The sequence below is a fragment of the Pristiophorus japonicus genome, chromosome 11, assembly GCF_044704955.1.
Source record: "Pristiophorus japonicus isolate sPriJap1 chromosome 11, sPriJap1.hap1, whole genome shotgun sequence".
Classification (NCBI taxonomy): domain Eukaryota; kingdom Metazoa; phylum Chordata; class Chondrichthyes; family Pristiophoridae; genus Pristiophorus; species Pristiophorus japonicus.
The window spans coordinates 73,073,528-73,096,181 of record NC_091987.1 but is presented as its reverse complement, the minus strand read 5'-3'; the positions used below and the strand labels follow the sequence as shown (position 1 = coordinate 73,096,181).

Below are 22,654 nucleotides of genomic sequence, written 5' to 3'. Positions count from 1 at the left end.
TAATGGGAACTCCGTAAGTTGGATTATGAATGAGAAACCTCCCCAAACACACAAAACACTAATAAAAAAATAGAAAAATACACTACATATTTAAGATTCATTTAAATTAAAGTTCTTATTAAAAACAATTTTCCCGACTTTAAAAAAAAGTGTTTTTAATTATGCCTTAAAATAAACTTACCGCAGTGGGGAGTGTTTTTAACAATAAAATGTGTTTTCATATGTGTTTATTTAATTTAATTTTAATGTTTATGTATGTTTTTAAACACTTGCGCCTGTAAAAGTCGGCTATACGCCTGCTTTTTCAGTTGCAAGATTTTTGAGGACATTTGCTATGTAAATATCGCAAATCTTGCCTTGCAAGTGTCCTCGCTCCTGATATGCGAGAGATCCGTCAAGCCAGAACCTTGACAGATTGGAAAAGCCGGTTTTCAGGGCATGCACATTGCGTGCTGAAAACCGGCTTTTACGATGCCTTTCAGGGTCCGTAGAAACTTCGTACGGACCCGGGACATCAGAATTTCAGGCCCAATATCTACAGGTCACTTATAATTCAGGCACTCTCCTAACACTATGATCAAGGCAAAATGCAGTTTCCATAGGCAGACCCGCATATCTCGTGATCTGAAATTTACATTTTTATGCCATCCACGACTGGGAATAATGAGTTTTCCTGCATGCCATGGAGTTTTAACTCCACAGCATGCATCATTTGGCCCCGACGTCAGCCTGATTGACAGGCTTGACTTCCATTCAGGTGGAGAGCACTCTGGAGCAGGACCAGCTAGGTCCAATCCACAACCCTGGGGGTCTTTGTATGGTGTGGGGGGGGGGGGGGGTGGAAGCGGAAGCGGTCTGATAGGGGAGGGAGCTTTTTTGGGGGGGGGGGGGGTACAGACAGAAACATTCCTGCTCCTCCTTACCCACAAGCATTGCTGTGAAGACTCTTGCCTCTCTCCGAAGTTGACCTTGCCTCGCTTCAGTTGCCAGATTTCCCCCGAGGCCTGGGAAGCCCAGCTACCCATTGTAAAACCTGCATAGCAGGTTAAATTGGAGGCTGCTAGCCTTATTAACTTATTTAAATTGCTACCCCGCCTCCTTGGAGCAGCTTGGTTGCCAGCCCCTTTCCTGCCTCCATAAAACCTGGAGCTGGGTGGGTTGGCGTTCAGATTTTTAAAATTAACATCTGACTTGAACCCAACCTACCCATTTTCGTGTGCCAAAATTCAGCCCTATATATCTGTTGACAATATTGGCAAATTGCCTTACAAGAGTCAGCCATGGCTCAGTGGGTAGCACTCTTGCCTCTGAATCAGAAGGTTGTGGGTTCAAGTCCCACTCCTGAGACTTGAACACAAAAATCTCGGCTGACACTACAGTGTGGTGCTGAGGGTGTACTGCACTGTCAGAGGTGCTGTCTTTCGGATGAGACATAAAACCGATGCCCTTCCTGCTCTCTCAGGTAGCCATAAAAGATCCCATTGCACTATTTTGAAGAGCAGGGGAGTTATCGCTGGTGTCCTGGACAATATTTATCCCTCAATCAACATTTTTTAAAAAACATTATCAGGTCATTCATCATCATCATAGGCAGTCCCTCGGAATCGAGGAAGACTTGCTTCCACTCCCAAAGTGAGTTCTTTGATGGCTGAACAGTCCAATACGAGAGCCACAGACCCTGTTACAGGTGGGACAGACATTCGTCGAGGGAAGGGGTGGGTAGGGCTGGTTTGCCGCGCACTCCTTCCGCTGCCTGCGCTTGATCTCTTTGCGTTGAGACTCGGAAATACTAATGGATTTTTTTAGCGTGTGGTGGCCGTTGCACACCAGCCACTACACAGGCTTGACAGAGCTAGGTCTTGGTCCATTGGCAAAGATTACCCAAGACGACTGGAGACGAGCTCTGCTGCATGGACCTAGCGCGCACTCATATCGCAGTGTGGGCTGGCCCTGAACTCACTCCTCCCCTGGGCCCCGATCATGTCCCTCCAGTCTCTCGCCGCTCCTTCGTCCCGATCTCGCTGCTCCTGCTGTATCTGCCCACGCTCCAATCACGGACCTGTACCTTGATGATGTCACTCTTCATTGCCGCCGCCCTCCTGCACCAGCTCATGCTGCTCCCTGAAGTGGCGTGCCTCCACGCCACTCACCGCTCTTTTTATGGCCCCGACCTGCCTCTGGTGGTCTCACGCAGCCCGGGGCCTCCACGCTCCTATGGGCTGCCTATGACATTAATTAATGTCAGAGATGCAACAAAACTGTAAGGAGTGGAAAGAGATCAATTCCCCATCGTAGATGAAAGTGGTTCAGGACAAACTGGTGCTGAAGCAATCTCCCTACAGCGATTCTTCTAACACTGAGCTATGGGGTGGATCAGAGTAAATCTTTTTTGGGATCAGACACAGTATCTGTAAGAGTGTCCCAGGCACAGCGAGCATGAATTAATGTACAAAATAGTTGTGCCCAACATCCATAATAAATGGACACATGTATTTGGAATAATGCTTTAAAACATTGCAGTTTTGCATTTTATTAAAACCTAGAAAACAAATGGGAATAAGTTTCCAAAAGCAAATGGAAACTACAGGGAGAAGGAACTGTCTCTGTGTCACTATGTGATCGGGGCCCAGGAGAGGCGTGAGTTCAGGGGCAGCACGGGCCAGCCCACACTGCGATGTGTGCGCGCACTAGGTCCGTGCAGCAGAGCAGGTCTCCAGTCGTCTTGGATAACCCTTGCCACTGGACCAAGACCTAATTCTGTCAAGCCCGTGTGGTGGCTGGTGTGCAACAGCCACCACGTTAATAAAATCCATGCACAGGCATCTTCCATCCTTCAGGATGTAGCTGAGGACCTGGAATATTAGGTCCTTCACCTGTGAACTCATCCTTTTTTGGCGTGTAAGCAAGGCATTCTCGTTTCGAGGGACTGCCTATGATGATGATGACTATGCTTAGGCAAACACTCTTGTTTGGACAAGGTGTCAACCAAAGCTCAATTTTAACAGCACATTGAAGGAGGCTCTGGAATAGATACGGATGTGTGAACTACAACACATTATACAACAGAGTATTCCCTTTACTACATACATTAAAACAGTCATGAAACAAATCACAAATGTGCATGTAGTCTTGAATTAATTTGGGGACTGCATTAGATCAATGCATAGGTAACACATTCTCCAATCACTTTGTAGAATAAAGGCAAACATTGTTTTCTTTGAGTGCAATACACAAGTACTGGATTCAAAATGCAATTTAGAAGGACAGAATTTTCAGTATGTGCAGAAATGGCCTTCTGTTATTAATTGTAGCAGTGAGGAAAAAGGACATGGGGACACCTTACTGGTATACATCACATTTTCTGCAAATTCAAACATGCAATCGTCCTTGTGATCAAAGGCATTCATTTTTATGGATGCATTTTCCAATGATAATCAAAAATTACACAACAAAAACTTCTATTTATAGAATGTCTTTAACGTAGGCCTTTTGCTCTGAGACACACAAGATGATATTAGGGCAGATAACCAGAAGCTTGGTCAAACAGATAGGTTTTAAAGGAGCGTGTTAAAGGAGGAAAGAGAGGCAGAGAGGTTTAGGGAGGGAATTCCAGAGCCTGGGACTTTGGCAGCTGAAGGCACGGCCGCCAATGGTGGAGCGATTAAAATTGGGGATGCTCAAGAGGCCAAAATTGGATTACACTGAATTACTACAGTGGCAGGACAGGAGATTCATCTAACTTGCATCACACTGGTATCAAAGGCTGCAATACAATCTCTGGGTCTGCTTTCTACATATGTGCAAATTCAGCATGCTTGTCTTACATCAGATATATTTTTCTTTGTGTAAAGAGCAATTAATCCTTTGATATGTCAGTCTATTGCAATAGAAGACATGGATTATGCAGATAGTTCAGGAAATGTTTAAGATTCACGAGTCTCGCTTTACATGCATGATTAAAGCATTTTCACCAGCATAAAACAATTTTTTTTTTTTAATATAAATGTTTTTATAATACAATCTTGTTTAAAAAAATGTTGAATGGCGTGGATTATGTTGCCAAAGTAACGGCACGTTTAATGGCACTCGCTGTTATTGTGTAAATCGTCCAGCAATTTGTGTCGAGGAAGAGATGCCCCATGAGTTAAGAAACTGTTACATTTTCACATTAAATGCCAATTAAACTCACTGCAGAAAGTTAGGGCTAGTACTTAACAGTATAAATAGCTATTTAATGAGATTAATGTTTCTGCAATGTCACTCCCTTCTCCAGCCTAGAAAGGGAACATTCAAAATTGGAGTCTCATTAGTAAATTGAGATTTAAAAAAAAATTAAATTCTTTTTTTCTCTCAATCCAATCTTTCATTCCCTATTTCTCTTTATGTACCTGATTGTCTCTAATTCACCCCATTTCCTTCTTAGTCATTCCTGTTTCTTTCTCGATTCTTAAAGTTCATTGGTTAAGGAGATAGACTGTTGATCCCTTTGTTCACCAAGTTCTCAGATGCCCTGTTGCCTTCACCGTGCCGTTATCAGCTCGCACTTCCAGCAACTTGCAAGGCAAATCGGTGAGGAAAAGTGTCAACGTGGGCATGCTGCAAGATGCCGCACTCCAGCAAAATCTGGGCAAATGTGTTTGAGTCACTCTTAAGGAATGTCTTTAGTTTATGTTCATCCTGTACACTATCACTGAACTGAGAGCTACAGCTAATTAAAGTACACTAGGGGTTTTTACATTGCTACCATATTATCTTGCGCTCTGTGCTGATAATCAAAGATTCCATTACTCTTTTTCACATCAATTTGGACTCTTTGATGGCGGAGTGTCTAAAGCTTTGTATATGGGTCACAAAGGGTTGTACCATGAGTCTGCTGCCATATATAAAGTTTAACTCTATATTTCCATTAATTGGCATTCATCTCAAATATAAAACTACTGACAGCAATTGACATTGGTGTTCTGACTCACTGTTGGTGTTCTGATTCAGTACTTATCTGCAAATGAGCAAAAACAATTAAAATGTGCATTTCCAAATCTCCAGACTTACAAAATAAAAACAGGACAAACCAGCAAATAAGAAATACATTACCTGGGCATTGAGTGCTGGATTGCAGAGCTTGAGTCACAGATTAGATACTTGTGTTTTATTACATCTTATTTGTCGTCAGTGTTCCAAAGAAGTTAAGAGATTACTATCTGAATAAAACCCATACAGAGACACAAATTTGAACTAACCAAGAATACATTTTAATGTAGTGTCTTGTATATGAGATGAATGAATCAGAGATCAGGCAGGTAACTCATAATTCCTAAAACTGACTGAAATTTTTCATGTAACTTTTGAAAAGGAGAAATAATCCTGAACTAAAAAATTAGGGTTATTTTACCCTTATTTTAAAATTCAGAATATCCTTAGGTTATTACTGTACCAAACACATGGGCCCGGATTTTGCAGTCAGCGGTGAAGGAATGGTGCTCACCATTCACTAAATTGACAGCTGTCCAGACTTTTGAGCAGCAACTTGCTGTCATTGGGTGTCTGATCCAACGCGGCACCCTCGACAGGGGATCTGTGGCATGTGAGAGCGAGGAAGCAACAGCGTGGCTGTGCAACCAGATTGAGGAATCCTCATTGAGACACAGTCTAAACCAAGAAGTAAGTATAAATTAGATTTAAATCGTGTACAGAAAGAAAAATAAAGATAGGGAAAGAAAAATAGGATTGATATGAGACAGAAAAAGAAATAATTTTTTTTTTCAATCTCCAAAACAAATTAATTTTGAAGGAATGAGACTACATACTTGTAAAATTAAATTTTCAGTGCCAGAGAGGTTGTTTTGCAGTAATTTTGACTTATTACATCATTAAAAATTTACTTATACCTGAATGCACCAACTCTAAATTTTTCTGCCGTGTTTAGTGGGTAAATAGTGGGCTAGTACAGCAACTTCATGCCTTTACATGAATTTCAATGCTGAGACTAATAGCGAGGTACCAGCGTAGCTTGTGGAGGAGCAGGGCAACTACTGGATTTCCGCATTTAACTGCGCATGTGCGGACTCCAGAACTTGTATCTGATTTACTCCGTAATAATGTTGAACGCGGTTAGCCTCGCCATTATTCTCTAATGCAAAAACCGGGTAATGGTATAAAGATTAGTGTTGGCCATAAAGAGAAAAATGATTTGATGTACAAAAAAAACCCACTAGCCCAGTATTCCTAAGATTATTCTGTAAACATATTCAAGGCAGCTTTCTCAGTTGGTAGTACTCAGCAAGTCAGTAGTGTCTGGGTTTAAGGCACACTATGGACTTGAACATTTTAGTATAATATTGAGAGAGTGCTGCATAGTTGAAGGCACCATCTTTCAGATGAGTTGTTTAACCAACTCTATCTGCTCAGGTGAATGTAAAATACAATACTCCAAGAAGCACAGGCAATTCTCCCAGTGTCCTGGCCAACCTGCAGCCCTCAACCAACACAAAAGTTAAACAACTTGCATTTATATTGCACCTTTAATGTAGTAAAATGTCCCAAGGCACTTCACAGGAGCGATTAACATTTGACACCGAGCCACGAGCCGATATTAGGACGGACTACCAAAAACTTGGTTAAAGAGGTAGGCTTTAAGAAGTGATAGCGAGGCGGCAAGGTTGAGGGAAGGAATTCCGGAGCTCAGGATCTAGGCAGCTGAAGGCACGGCTGTCAATGGCGGAACGAAGAAAATCGGAGATGCACCAGAGACAAGAATTAGAGGAGCGCAGAGTTCTCAAAGGTTGTAGCTTTTATATTGGCAACTAAAACAAAATGTTTTTAAAATGTGGCTGTTGTAACATCAAATCTTATGGACAAGTGCTCCGTGCTGTAAACTTCAAAACTGCTCCAGTTGAAGGCATATCTGTAGCAAACAAGACATACAGTGTCCTTCTTCCTCTGCTCCATCAGTTATTCATTTGCAGAAGAAACTTCAGCAGCCATATTAAGAGCTGGTAGTTTTATACAATTTAAATAATGCAAGCACTCTTGCCCACCTCAATTCACATACAAAGTCCAGCAAAATAAATCCAATGAGTAAATAGATTTAAAAAGCAAATTAGGAATGTTCTTTTTTATTGAAATATTTTTTGAAGAGGTGGGATCATGTAAACAACATCATAATTGAAGAATGGGCTTTATTCACAGACGCCATCTTGTAAACCCCCATTTATTAAAATAAGTTCACACATTGGAACATTTATCAGTAAATGTGACCATTTACTATGAACACACAGCAGTTCCATTCATGTAAATGTTTAGACAATAGTCTAAAAACGACCTCTTCATTCAAGGTGACAACATAAAGCAAAGAAAAATAAACTTCTCATATCATCCTTTCTTTATTCCTCTGATCAATACTACACGTGTTGATTATTGCGATTATAAATGGCACTTGTCATATGGAGCAAAGCGCACACTTAGCTTGTGAAGTTGCTAAGTAGACAAAAAATACAACTTGCTTATGCAAAGAACAATAAGCTCATCAAAATATCCAAGTATACAAAATATAAAATATTTTAAATATTTAAACACTGCATGAAAAATAGAAACTGTATCAAAATAATTTCTTTAAATCCTTTCCCTCACCGCCTCTTTTTTTTATATATATCAGTCTAATGAGATTTTAGTCCAATGGTGCCCAAAGGATAAGCATAAGCTTTGCCCAGCACAATCCGGTCCCTCAAAAGTTTAAATAAGACGTAGTAATTACAAAATAGTATCAAAGCCAAGGAAAGTATATGGTTCCATTTTTCTGACCGAAGCAGAGAATATAGTTGATACAGCACTACGCTGCCTTCTATGAGGATGAGAAGATTCAGGATCCGTAATGGCTTATGGAATAAAAACTGTAAAAAAAGAAATTAAGGAAAAAAAAATCAGTTCAACTCTACCTGCATTACACTGATCCAATATAAAGGTGTCAGAATAACAATGCGATAGGATGCATACAAATAGGCTGGGAGAGAAAAAAAAGCTCACGGCAACATAATTTAAGTACTTGTCAACTTGCGAGCAATACAAGCAACTTAGTCGAGCAGAATTCAAATCTCATTACCAGTGTACAGTTATGGGGTTAATTTAATGATCTGTGACACTAACTGGCTTTTTATTTGGGAAATGCAAAGGAAGGTTGCATTTATTGCCCATTCTTAGTTGCCCCGAAAAGATGGTGGTGGGCCTTCTCCTTGAACCATCACAGTCCTTGTGGTGATGGTGCTCCCACAATGAATCATAGAAATTTACAGCACAGAAGGAGGCCATTTCGGTCCATTGTGTCCATGCCGACTGACCAAGAGCTATCCAGCCTAATCCCACTTTCCAGCTCTTGGTCCGTAACCCTATAGGTTACGGCACTTTAGAAGTGCACATCCAAGTATTTTTTTTAAATATGGTGAGGCTTTCTGCTTCTACCACCCTTTCAGACAGTGAGTTCCAAACCCCCACTACACTCTGGGTGAAGAAATTTCCCCATAAATCTCCTCTAAGCCTTCCCCAATTACTTTAAATCTATGCCCCCTTGTTGTTGACCCCTCTGCCAAGATAGGTCCTTCCTATCCACTCTATCCAGGCCCCTCATAATTTTATACACCTCAATCAGGTTTCCCCTCAGCCGCCATTGTTCCAAAGAAGACAGACCCAGCATCTCCAATCTTTCCTCATAGCCAAAATTCTCCAGTCCAGGCAACATTCTTGTAAATCTCTTCTGCACCCTTTCCAGTACAAATCACATCTTTCCTGTAATGTGGTGATCAGAACTGCGCACACTACTCCAGCTGCAGCCTAACCAGTGTTTTATACAGTTCAAGCATAACATCCTTGCTCTTGTATGCCATGCCTCGACTAATAAAGCAAGTATTCCATAAGCCTTCTTAACTACCTTATCTATCTGGCCTGCTACCTTCAGGGATCTTAGAACCTGCACTGCAAGGTCCCTTTGTTCCTCTACACTTTTCAGTGTCGTACCATTTAATGTGTATTCCCTTGCCTTGTTAGACCTCCCTAAATGCATTACCACACACTTATCCGGATTGAATTCCATTTGCCACTGTTCTGCCCACCTGACCAGTACACTGATATATTCCTGTAGTCCACAGCTTGCTTCATCATCAACCACACAGCCTATTTTAGTGTCATCTGCAAACTTCTTAATCATGCCCCAACATTTAAGTCCCAGTCATTGATATATGCGACAAAAAGCAACGGATCCAGCACTGAGCCCTGGTGTTAGGTAGGGAATTCAGGATTTTGACCTAGTGAGGAAAAAGGAATGGCGATATATGTCCAATGGTGCGCAACTTGGAGGTGATTGTGTTCCATGATCAAGCTTCTCATCATTCTTGCTGGTAGAGGTAATGTGACCAGGAGGCGCAGTTGAAGTAAGCTTGGGCAATTGGTGTAGTGCATGCTGTTAATAGTACATTCTGTCGCCATCGTGAGTCAGTGATAGAGGAAGTGGATATTTAGTTCAGTGGCAAGCAAATTGTTGTGTCATGGACAGTATTGAGCTTTGAATATTATTGCAGCTGCAGTCATCCAGGCGAGTGGTGATTATTCCATCACATTCCTGATTTGAGCTTTGTAGATAGTAACAAACTATGAACTGATTATCTGCAAAAACATTTTTGTGTCCTTTTCCGCATGCGCACGTTTGGCTCCGCCCCTTTTTGCATATGCGCACAAGATCCCTTTATGCGCAATGTCACTGCGGTCTGGAGGGGGGGGGGGGGGGGGGGAAGAGAGCCGGAGGAAGAAAGGGGGGTGTCGGAGGGGGGGGGGGGTGGGGAGGGTGGCAGTATAGAGTACAGAGAGCAGTGAGGGTGGCACAAGATCCAGGTCCAAAAAGTGGGGGGTGAGGGCGGGTGGATTGAGTGTAAGATCCAATAGGCAAGACAGGACAAAATCCAGAAGTGACAACACTGTCACCATTCACTTCATACCCAATAAACAGGTTAATAATCCGTGAGCCACACAATGCTCCGCCTATGAATCCGTGGGAGAAGGAACTTGGGCGGGGGAGGGTGCAGGGGGTTAAGGTCAGCCACTTGGGGGGGGTGGAGAAGAGAGAGAAATTAGGTCAGCAACTTAAGTTTTGGGGGCGGGGAGGGGTTTGCAAGGAATTAGGTCATGCACTTTGGCGAGTGGTTGAGGCAGGAACTCGTTTGATGGGTGAGAGAAGGTCTTAACCCAAGAAACCCAAGTGAGCCGGCTGAAAAAGAGCTATCCAGCCTAATTCCACTTTCCAGTTCATGGTCCATAGCCTTGTAAGTTACGGCACTTAAAAACGCATATCCAAGTACTTTTTAAATGCAATGAGATTTTCTGCCTCTACCACCCTTTCAGGCAGAGAGTTCCAGATCCCAACCACTCTGATGAAAAAAAGTTCTCAACTCCCCTCTAATCCTTCGACCAATTACTTTAAATCTGTGCCCCCTGGTTATTGACCTCTGCGCCACGGGAAATAGGACCTTCTTATCCACTCTATCTATGCCCTTCAATCAAGTCTCCCCTCAGCCTCCTCTGTTCCAAAGAAAACAACCCCAGCATATCCAATGTTTCTTCATAGCTAAAATTCTCCAGTCCTGTCAATATCCTTGTAAGTCTCCTCTGTACTCTCTCTCGTGTAATCACATCTTTCCTGTGATGTGGTGACCAGAACTGTACACGGTGCTCTAGCTGTGACCTAACTAACATTTTATACACTTCCAGCATAACTTCCCTGCTCTTATATTCTATGCCTTGGCTAATAAAGGAAAGTATCCCATATGCCTTCTCAACCATCTTATCTACCTGTCCTGCTACCTTCAGGTCCCATTGTTCCTCTGCAATTCAGTATCCTACCATTTGTTGTGTATTCCCTTGCTTTGTTTGCCCTCCCCAAATTACCTCACACTTCTCTGGATTGAATTCCATTTTGCCACTTTTCTGTCGACTTGAAGAGTCCATTGATATCTTCCTGCAGTCTACAACCACACGGCCAATTTTTGTTTCATCTGCAAATCTATTAATCTTGTCCCCTACATTGAAGTCTAAATCATTGATATATACAGGGTATCACAAAAAGCAAGGGACCTAGTACTGAGCCTTGCGAAACTCCACTGGAAATAGCCTTCCAGTCACAAAAACACCCATCAACCATTACCCTTTGCTTCCTGCCACTGAGCCAATTTTGGATCAAACTTGCGACTTTCCCTTGGATCCCATGGGCTTTTACTTTTCTGACCAGTTTGTCATGTGGGACCTTGTCGAAAAGAGTCGTCAAAATGGAACTGAACACAGTATAATCTTCAGCGAGCAAGCAGCCTGCCGATTAGAAGTGTATTGGAACCTTTATCTCCCCCTCTCACCCGCAGCAGTGTTGCAGGAATTCTGATGATGTCATACCACCATCCAACATCTTTGATGCTTTTTTACATTATTCCTTGGTAGTCAATCTACCATGTCAGTACTGTTGAACACTTAGTTTTGACAGTCACCTTAACATTAGTAAGCTTGAATCAAAACAACATTAAAAATACTCCTGACTAAATGTGCTGAATTCAGGAACCATGCAGCTTGGACCAGTTACTAGTGGCTAAATGTAGGACAACAATTTTGACACTCAACATGAAAAGCAATTAGACTAGTACTATCACACTATTCTTCATCTCAGTGGTTAAGTAATAAATTTATGCCACTAGACGAGATTTATAAAGTGCACGTGAAACATCTGCCAGTAGATCATCACTAAAAACTGACTGGTTAAAGTCAGTTTGATAAAGGGAATGAAGATCTGTCTCAGATGGGAGCCGAATGTTACAATGCAAAGAATAGTGTTTTCACTCCATGAATACCTGAATCCAGCAAAAAAAAGGGGGAATGGAGATCTCCATTAACTGGTGGGGGCTGGGTGATGGGGCCCCAACTATTTACAATTTATATTAATGACTTGGATGAAGGGATCGAGTGTAATGTAGCCAGATTTGCTGATGATAGAAAGATAGGTGGGAAAGTAAGTTGTGAGGAGAACACAAAGAATCTACAAAGGGATATAGGTAGGCTAAGTGAGCAGGCAAAAATTTGGCAGATGGAGTATAATGTGGTTATCCAATTTTGTAGGAAAAATAAAAAAGCTACTTATTTTTTTAAATGGGGAGAGATTACAAAATGCAGTGGTAGAGGAATCTGGGGGTCCTTGTACATGAAATACAAAAAGTTAGCATGGAGGTACAGCAAGTAATTAGGAAGACAAATGGAATCATAGAATTATAAAAGTTTACAGTACGGAAGGAGGCCATTTTGGCCCATCGTGTCCATGCCGGCCAACAAGAGGCTATCCAGCCTAATCCCACTTTCCAGCTCTTGGTCTGTAACTCTGCAGGTTTCGGCACTTCAGGTGCACACCCACATATTTTTTTTTAAATGTGGTGAGGGTTTCTGCCTCTACCACCCTTTCAGGCAGTGAGTTCCAGACCCCCACAACCCTCTGCATGAAGAAATTTCCCCTCAAATCCCCTCTAAACCTTCTACCAATTACTTTAAATTTATGCCCCCTGGTTGTTGAACCCTCTGCTAAGGGAAATAGGTCCTTTCTATCCACTATATCTAGGTCCCTCATAATTTTATACACCTCAAATGAGGTCTCACCTCAGCGTCCTCTGTTCCAATGAAAACACATCCAACCTATCCAATCTGGCCTCATAGCTTAGATTCTCCACTCCCGGCAACATACTTGTAAATCTCCTCTGCACACGTCCTGATCACGTCCTTCCTGTAATGTTGGCCTTTAATGCAAGGGGGATGGAATATAAAAGTAGGGAAGTCCTGATACAACTGTACAAGGCATTGGTAAGACCACACCTGGAGTACTGCGTACAGTTCTGATCTTATTTAAGGAAAGATATACTTGCACTGGAGGCAGTTCAGAGAAAGTTCACGAGGTTGATTCCTGAAATGAAGGGGTTGTCATATGAAGAAATGTTGAGCAGTTTGGACCTATACTCAGTTTAGACAGAGATCATCTTATTGAAACATAAGATTCTGAGGGGGCTTGACAGGGTAGATGCAGAGAGAATGTTCCCCCTCGTGGGGGAATCTCGAACTAAAAGACATAATTTCAGAATAAGGGGTTGCCCATTTAAAACGGAAATGAGGAGGAATTTCTTCTCTGAGAGTTGTGAATCTTTGGAATTCTCTACCTCAGAGCTGTGGAGGCTGGGTCATTGAATGTATTTAAGGTGGAGAGACACAGATTTTTGAAAGATAAGGGAGTCGGGGGTTATGGGGAGCCAGCGGGGAAATGGAGTTGAGGACAGGATCAGATCAGTCATGATCTTATTGAATGGCGGAGCAGGCTCGAGGGGCCAAATGGCCTACTCCTGCTCCTATTTCTTATGTTCTTATGCAGTGTATTTTAACGGTGTTTAATCGCAAAGTTAAGAATGCATCTAATGCGCTCCACTGAAGTGGTTGATTTCACTGCAGTGTACAATTAAACATTCCAATCCCTAAAATGCCTATTCCTCAACTATAAAGAGTTGCTTCAATAACAGTGAGAACTACTTACATAAAATCTGGCATGTGAAACATCAGAAGGCACTGCTACATTATAAGGTCCAACAGCTTTATAAAGGCATCGATTGTGTCGTACCAGAACACCTTGTGGCCAAATTGTTGTTTCAGACCATCTGAAAAGGAAAATTAAACAACTTTACATAGCATAATGCAACATAATTAAACATAATGCCCAGAGTTTCCACTTTTGGCACAATTGGCGATCCAGGCGCAAATTGCACTAGTTTTCAGAAATGTATTTTCCCCTCAAGTATCTGCTCATTTGTTTTCATATTGGCGAACGTAAAATTTATCGAGCAGTGTTTTAGAATGTAATTGGGGGAAATTGCTTTAAAAAACATCCCTCAAGAGTGGTAACTTGGTGCAGTTTGATTAGTACAGCTGAAAACATAAGCATTTTTACTCAGTGTTTAGTCTACCACCTGTGAGTAACCTGCTTTTAAGTAACTGAAAATAACCAGCTTTTAAATAACTGAAAATAACTTTTTTTTTAAAATTACACAAAACCATTTACTAGTTATACTGCTGCACAGTAATCAGTTTTATTATATTTTTTTAAATTATCAAAAGCTTCTAAAATGTGCCTGAGTGTCCTTGCACCTAAAAAAAAAGCAACTTTAAGAGCCTCCTTCAAGGCCCATAAACAGGTGCAATTAGTGAAAACGTGCCATGGTGATTCATTCAATTTGGGGTCATGGCTAGTTTTGTCAGGAAGGCCAAATTCTTGCGCAACGTTTTTTAAAACTTGTGCAAAAGATCGCGGATGCTCCATTTGCACAGAGCATAATATACGCTTGAAATTCCGCACTCCTTTGCGCCGGTTTGGCTGATTTTGGGTGAATTACGCTGAAAGAACGGTGCAACTTAGCGGAAACTCCAGGCCAACTTGTCTCATCACCACCTCATTTTGGCTTGCACCATCACTTGTCATTTAATCACTCCTACCCTCTCATAGACCTCTGTTCTTTTCCTTCCCTGCCAGCCCCACCCCCCCTTTTCTTTGGCTCCGAACTTGATTAAAAGCCATTCATCTCTACCATCTTCCAGTTCTGATGAAAGGTCATCGACCTGAAATGTTAACCATTTTTCTCTCCACGCATGCTGCGAGACCCGAGTGTTTCCAGCATTTTCAGGTATCCCAAGGTCCTTCGGTAAAGAGAATGTGATATTTTATTTGGCAAACTAATCTAGTTAAACTTTAGACAGATTAAAAGGAATTTGCTTTCTGTTGCCTTGTATATAATCAAATTTGACCCAGTGAATTACCCACTATACTGTAGAGCACCAGTCATGCCGAGTGGATATTGAAAACACATCTTTATGTAATAGTGTACAGTGGAAAGAGTGGTTCTCTGTTCAATCTGTAGTACATGGGATGTTGCCATGCTTTTTATACATTAACATGAAGGCTTACATGGCAAGTAAGCGGTTTGTCTCAGTGATCCTAAAACAAGAATTAAATATGTCTACATAGTTGTCAGGTTTTACTAGTCAAATTAGTTAAAGTAAACAACTGTCATGCCAATTGGCTAGATGAGAAGATTTTTTTTTTTTATAAAGTAGCATGGCACCATTGACATTGGTTTTACTATTTAGTTTACCAATACTGGTTTATAACCTACCAGCATTAAATCATGGAGGCATTCTCTGGCCAGTTTAATGATTTCAATTAGGTTACTTAAATAGAACAGAATGAATATAATACTTACATGTGTTGTGGCGTGTTACTGTAAGAACCATGTTCCATCTTCTGCCATTTCCCAAGGTGAGCAGCTGATTTATGCAGTAGATCACAATACCTGGGTGGCAGCAGCTGGCTCATCAACATCACAAAGGCATTTACCCAAATCATGATAAGATGCTCACAGGACCACCTCATGTCATAGTACTGTGTACTCTGCAACAAAGAGTCAGGTTTTAAACATCAGTGCTTCAAGAACAACTTTGAACAGCTAGTTATTTAGCCAGTGAGTTTATCATCTTTTAGCAGTTACTTAAAACAGGACAGAGTTTATCCAAACAGTTCAAGAAAACTGAATAATTAGAACACCCAATCATGCATTAATTCGAATGTTGCATCGCATAGTATTAATTCAGCACAAAAAGCAACATTATGTTTGATAAAGTTACACATAGCATGCTGGGGAGGTCCAGCAAATAAAATGATTCTTTGACCAAGGTCTAACCCAGGTTGTTTACAATGATAGTTTGGAAACAGCCTATATACTAAAAGGTTTGACACATCCTCGTACAGTTCCTTTCCTACTGCGCACAATAAAATAAAATTGGAAGTGAAAATATGATAGCAATTCTCTCATTGAGAAGGCAAATGCACTGTAGGGTGTTTCTGTACCATATAGATGAGGACAATTCCTGGTTTGATTTCTGAGCTGAACTGGTCTCCCCTGGGCAGCAGTTTGGGAGGTGGGAGGGGAAAGGAATGTGGTGACAGAAAAAACAAGCCAGCCAAGGTCCCCACTCAGGATCATTGGCAGCGCAATGTCAGTACAAGAACAGTGACTCAGTACAAGATCAGGCTCAGCTGTTTGGCCTTCATGGTCGGCCAAGATGCCAATACTCTCACAAAGAGTGGCTACAGATGGAGTAATGGGACTGCTGCCATCTTTGGTGGTGGATCCACTGCTTTCAGGAGAGGAAAGAGGGTAAAAAAATGACAAAAGCCCATTTTCAATTTCTACCTAAACTCTTGGTAGAGGCAGTGTCCCTGTCATTTTAAAACCTCCCAAATCACTTCACTATAGAGGTTTGAAAATGTACAGGTTTAACACTGTAAACTACTTGTTTTAACAAGCGCTTTCTTTTTAAAATAGCGCAACTTGCACTTTCCACTGAAGTTATCACTATAATTTAATGCAAATGTACAGACTTTACATAGCAAGGCAAATCATTGCAAAGCAGCATTTTCTCACTGAGCCTACAACAAGCCACCCACCAACCACTCCACCCCCCCCCACCCCGACACTTCTGGTGCTTCACAGTAAATTGAAATTTCCAGGTGATATGAGAATCACAGTTCCAGCAAATAATATTGCATTTACTATGGCTGTCATCATGATGTCACTTGTTACAGGACACAGCACTATAATTTGCAATAATAATTCCACATCACACACCATTTCAATACTAATTTATTTTTAAACTAAATTTACCATTCTTGATCAAAAGTAGATTTAAGCAGAAAACCAGAATTTCAAAGTGTCACTTAAAAAATCAAATCATGAAAAGTTTTAATATGTATTATTCTTATGTTTTATATTCAATTTTTAAAATTAGTCTGCGCTCACACTGCAAGGCATCTTAAAACACTGTTCTATTTGAACAATGCTAGGGCGTTCTACTTAGATTTACTTAGTCTAACTTATTTTTCTTTAGCCATGGATTCACCAGAACACTAGCAGAACGGCCAAAGGGCTTAGTTTTTCACCTTGCCACTAACTAATAATCTTGGCTGGAGAATCAGATTTAACCAACCAAATCTTTTGCTTAAATTCTTTAAGTTATTATTTGAGACAAATAAACTAGGTTTGCAAGTGCAGCCCAACCTGGGTTGAAATCGAGACATAGTTTAGCTCAGATGAAGTTTCAGCCAAACGGCAAATTACCCTCGCGATCAGTGAGAGAGAAATGTAGTGACTGTACATTCAGTGAATGAGTTTCTTGAAGTCTTGATGAGCAACACCATGAATCACAGTAATGGCTCATTGGTGTGACACTGGCCATACAGACCAAGACCCAGTTTAAGTTTAGGAGCGGAGTTAGCTGATCTCAACTGAGGTGGGGGCAGAGGAAAAAAAGTGCGGGGGGTGGGGGGGTGGTGAGAGATAGACAACAGCTAACATTCCCACTTCCAATCTCTATCCAGCAACCTCTGCTGGAAGTGTGTGCATAGGGAGTGGATGTCAGCTAATGTCAAAGCCAGGCTAGCCTAATAACACCCCAACAGTCAAATAACTTGCTTTCATTCACGGGCAACCTTACATAAGAATGGTCATCTGGGCTTGGTGTTGAAAAGCCATCATAGCCTGTGGAACTATATTGCAACACAGGTTACTAGCTTCAGGAGATGAGAGCAAAAAACATAGAAATTTAAAGAAAAAGCAAAACTAAGTCCTTTGGCCGTTCTGCTCTGGTGAATCAATGTGCTCATTTATTAAAGTGCAGACAATGATATTCTGAGCCGGACAGCTGCATTCAAAAAAAAGTAGGCATATTTGTTACTCCAGTCTCAGTCATTCATTTACACAAAGTATAGTATTTTACTAGTACCTATAGAAAAAATAATTGCAACTAATCTGTGGGGTTTGTTTTACTTGCTTTCTGGAGCCCAGGTTGGCTTGATCATCTCGGTCCTTTAAGTACAGTGCTGTCTTGTTTGATATTTTAAAATTTTTTGTTGCTACAAGTATTAAAATGGATTGGTAGGGCACTCAACATGAATGCTTCCCAAACTTGCATGTTGGTCACTGTTATTTTACCAATTTAAAACAAAAATAATTTGTGTTTGTAGAGTTTCAAAAGTGAAATTACACCAGAGGCTTTAGGAATTTGTTACAAATTGAAATAACCAGAGTGAAGACCTTGAATGCAAAACATCGATCTAGCAAAATTTAATGTTAATGTTTAGCTAGTTACATTCCCAATGACTTGTGTAACATGGTCACAAAGCAAAATTTTTGGTCAAACCACATTTATAGCAGTAGATCTGCAACGAGAGAGTGCACTTTCCCTTCTCTAACTATAGTATTTCCTCATTGGCACTGGTTCCACGAGACACTTGCACTCAGACAGCACCAGATATCTGTAATGTGTCAGTTTTGGCTCAGTGGGTAGCACTGTCGCCTGAGGCAGAAGGTTGTGGGTTCAAGTCCCACTCGTGAGTTGAGCACACAATCTAGGCTGACACTCCAGTGCAATTCTAAGGTAGTGCTGCACTGTTGGAGGTCGTCTTTTGGATGAGATGTAAAACAGAGACCCCTCTGCCCTCAGGTGGATGTAAAAGGTCGTATGAAACTATTTCAAAGAAGAACAGGGGAGCAGTCCCTGGTGTCCTCGTCAATATTTATCCCTCAACCAACATAAATAATACAGATTATTTGGTCAATTTCACATTGCTGCTGGCGGAACCTTGGTGTGTGCAAATTGGCTGCCACATTTCCCTACAACAGTGACTACACAGCAAAAGTAATTGGGATTACTGAGACATGGCTCCAGGGTGACCAAGGCTGGGAACTCAACATCCAGGAGTATTCAATATTCAGGAAGGATAGACAGAAAGGAAAAGGAGGTGGGGTAGCGTTGCTGGTTAAAGAGATTAACGCAAAAGTAAGGAAGGACATTAGCTTGGATGATGTGGAATTTGTATAGGTAGAGCTGTGGAACACCAAAGGGCAGAAAACGCTAGTGCGCAGAAAACACTACCACCAAACAGCAGTAGTGAGGTTGGGGATGGCATCAAACAGGAAATTAGGGATGCGTGCGATAAGGGTGCAGCAGTTATCATGGGTGACTTTAATCTACATATAGATTGGGCTAACCAAACTGGTAGCAATACGGTGGAGGAGGATTTCCTGGAGTGTATTAGGGATGGTTTTCTAGAGCAATATGTCGAGAAACCAACTAGAGAGCTGGCCATCCTAGACTGGGTGTTGTGTAATGAGAGAGGATTAATTAGCAATCTTGTTGTGCGAGGCCCCTTGGAGAAGAGTGACCATAATATGGTAGAATTCTTCATTAAGATGGAGAGTGATAGTTAATTCAGAGACTAGGGTTCTGAACTTAAAGAAAGGTAACTTTGATGGTATGAGACGTGAATTGCCTAGGATAGATTGGTGAATTATACTTAAAAGGATTGATGGTGGATAGGCAATGGCAGACATTTAAAGATCACATGGATGAACTTGAACAATTGTACATCCCTGTCTGGCGTAAAAATAAAATGGGGAAGGTAGCTCAACCGTGGCTAACAAGGGAAATTAGGGATAGTGTTAGGTCCAAGGAAGAGGCATATAAATTGGCCAGAAAAAGCAGCAAACCTGAGGACTGGGAGAAATTGAGAATTCAGCAGAGGAGGGCAAAGGGTTTAATTAGCAGGGGGAAAATAGAGCATGAGAGTAAGCTTGCAGGGAACATAAAAACTGACTGCAAAAGCTTCTACAGATCTGTGAAGAGAAAAAGATGAGTGAAGACAAATGTAGGTCCCTTGCAGTCAGAATCAGGTGAATTTATAAATGGGGAACAAAGAAATGGCAGACCAATTGAACAAATACTAGGGTTCTGTCTTCACTAAGAAAGACACAAATAACCTTCCGGAAATACTAGGGGACCGAGGGTCGAGCGAGAAGGAGGAACTGAAGGAAATCCTTATTGGTCAGGAAATTGTTAGGGAAATTGATGGGATTGAAGGCCGATAAATCCCCAGGGCCTGATTGTCTGCATCCCAGAGTACTTAAGGAAGTGGCCATAGAAATAGTGGATGCATTGGTGGTCATTTTCCAATATTGTATGGACTCTGGATCAGTTTCTATGGATTGGAGGGTAGCTAATGTAACCCCACTTTTTAAAAAAGGAGGGAGAGAGAGAAAAAAGGGAATTATAGACCGGTTAGCCTGATATCGGTAGTGGGAAAAATGTAGGAATCAAGTATTAAAGATGTAATAGCAACGCATTTGGAAACCAGGGACAGGATCGGTCCAAGTCAGCATGGATTTATGAAAGGGAAATCATGCTTGACAAATCTTCTAGAATATTTTGAGGATGTAACTAGGAGAGTGGACAAGGGAGAGAACCAGTGGATGTGGTGTATTTGGACTTTCAAAAGGCTTTTGACAAGGTCCCACACAAGAGATTAGTGTGCAAAATTAAAGCACATGGTATTGGGGGTAATGTATTGACGTGGATAGAGAACTGGTTGGCAGACAGGAAGCAAAGAGTAGGAATAAACAGGTCCTTTTCAGAATGGCAGGCAATGACCAGCTATTTACAATATACATTAATGATTTAGACGAAGGAATTGAGTATAATATCTCCAAGTTTGCAGATGACACTAAGCTGGCTGGCAGTGTAAGCTGTGAGGAGGATGCTAAGAGGCTGCAGGGTGACTTGGACAGGTTTGGTGAGTGGGCAAATGCATGGCAGATGCAATATAATATCGATAAATGTGAGGTTATCCACTTTGGTGGCAAAAACAGGAAGGCAGATTATCTGAATGGTGACAGATTAGTAAAAGGAGAGGTACAACGAGACTTGGGTGTCATAGTACATCAGTCTTTTAAAGTTGGCATGCAGGTACAGCAGGCGGTGAAGGTGACAAATGGCATATTGGCCTTCATAGCGAGAGGATTGGAGTATAGGAGCAGGGAGGTCTTACTGCAGTTGCACAGGACCTTGGTGAGAACACACTGTGAATATTGTGTACAGTTTTGGTCTCCTAATCTGAGGAAGGACATTTTTGTTATTGAGGGAGTGCAGCCAAGGTTCACCAGACTGATATCCGGGATGGCAGGACTGACATTTGAAGAAAGACTGGATCGACTAGGCTTATATTCACTGGAATTTATAAGAATGAGAGGGGATCTCATAGAAACATATAAAATTCTGACGTGATTGGACAGGTTAGATGCAGGAAGAATGTTCCCGATGTTGGGGAAGTCCAGAACCAGGGGTCACAGTCTAAGGATAAGGGGTAAGCCATTTAGGACCGAGATGAGGAGAAACTTCTTCACTCAGAGTTGTTAACCTGTGGAATTCTCTACCACAGAAAGTTGTTGATGCCAGTTCGTTAGATATATTGAAAAGGGAGTTAGATATGGCCCTTACCGCTAAAGGGATCAAGGGGTATGGAGAGAAAGCAGGAATGGGGTACTGAAGTTGCACGATCAGCCATGATTATATTGAATGGTGGTGCAGGCACGAAGAGCCGAATGGCCTACTCCTGCACCTATTTTCTATGTTTCTATGTAAGCACTTTAGGACATTCTGAGATATTGAAAGACATTATAGAAATGCAAGTTTTTATTCTTTTTGCTTTATTGGAAGTGATCAAAGGTCATTATTATTGCTAGGGGGTCACAACCAATGTTTCCCCTAAGGTGCATGGGTTGCGCACCAATTGGGAGGTCCCATGCAGATCACTCACCAGCTGCTGCCGTTAGATGAAACCGCGCACGTGTGGCTGTGCAGCAAATTTAAAGGGAGCATGTACTTAGACTGCAAATTAGAGAGAACATTGGTTACAAATAGACGCATTTATATTGCAGCTTTTTGTAATTCTTGCTTTGATTCAGGTTGGTTGGCTTAAAAGTTAAATTTAGAAGTGAAAAAGAATTTTGCGGCTCATTTGAAAAAAAATTAAACAAATTATTTGCGCATAAACATTACAATGGCCTATACATAAGAATATAAGAAATAGGAGCAGGAGTAGACCATTTGGCCCCTTGAGCCTGCTCCGCCATTCAATAAGATCATGGCTGATCTGATCATGGACTCAGCTCCACTTCCCATAACCCTTTACTCCTTTATTGCTCAAAAATCTATCTCCACCTTAAATATATTCAATGACCCAGCCTCCACAGCTCTCTGGGGCAGAAAATTCCATAGATTTGCAACCCTCTGAAAGAAATTTCTCCTCATCTCAGTTTTAATTGGGCGGCCTCTTATTCTAAGACTATGTCCCCTAGTTTCAGTTTCCTCTGAGTGGAAATATCCTCTGCATCCACTTCATTGTCTTATAAGTTTCAATAAGATCACTTCTCATTCTTCAGAACTCCAATGTGTATTTGCCCAACCTATCCTCATAAGTCAACACCCTCATCTCAGGAATCAACCTACTGAACCTTCTCTGAACAGCCTCCAATGCAAGTATATCCTTTCTTAAATACAGAAACCAAAACTGTACGCAGTACTCTAGGTGTGGCCTTACCAATACCCTGTACAGTTGTAGCAGGACTTCTCTGCTTTTATACTCCATACACCTTGCAATAAAGGCCAGCATTCCATTTGCCAACCTGATTACTTGCTATACCTATATACTCACTTTTTGTGTTTC

The 22,654-nt window shown here is 41.4% G+C and overlaps 1 protein-coding gene across 4 annotated transcripts in view; it reads right to left on the bottom strand.

The window, feature by feature from the left end:
- Positions 1-6,973: 6,973 nt before the first annotated feature.
- tmem39a (transmembrane protein 39A) overlaps positions 6,974-22,654 on the bottom strand; it is a 76,711-nt gene continuing 61,030 nt past the window's right edge. For all 4 annotated transcript variants that reach the window (XM_070892958.1, XM_070892959.1, XM_070892961.1 and 1 more), the window contains 3 exons: positions 15,300-15,487; positions 13,583-13,703; positions 6,974-7,886 (listed from right to left, as the gene is read on the bottom strand). In XM_070892958.1, coding sequence (XP_070749059.1) covers positions 7,653-7,886; positions 13,583-13,703; positions 15,300-15,487 — 543 coding nt within the window. In that variant the 3' untranslated portion in view covers positions 6,974-7,652. The remainder of the gene's footprint in view (positions 7,887-13,582; positions 13,704-15,299; positions 15,488-22,654) is intronic.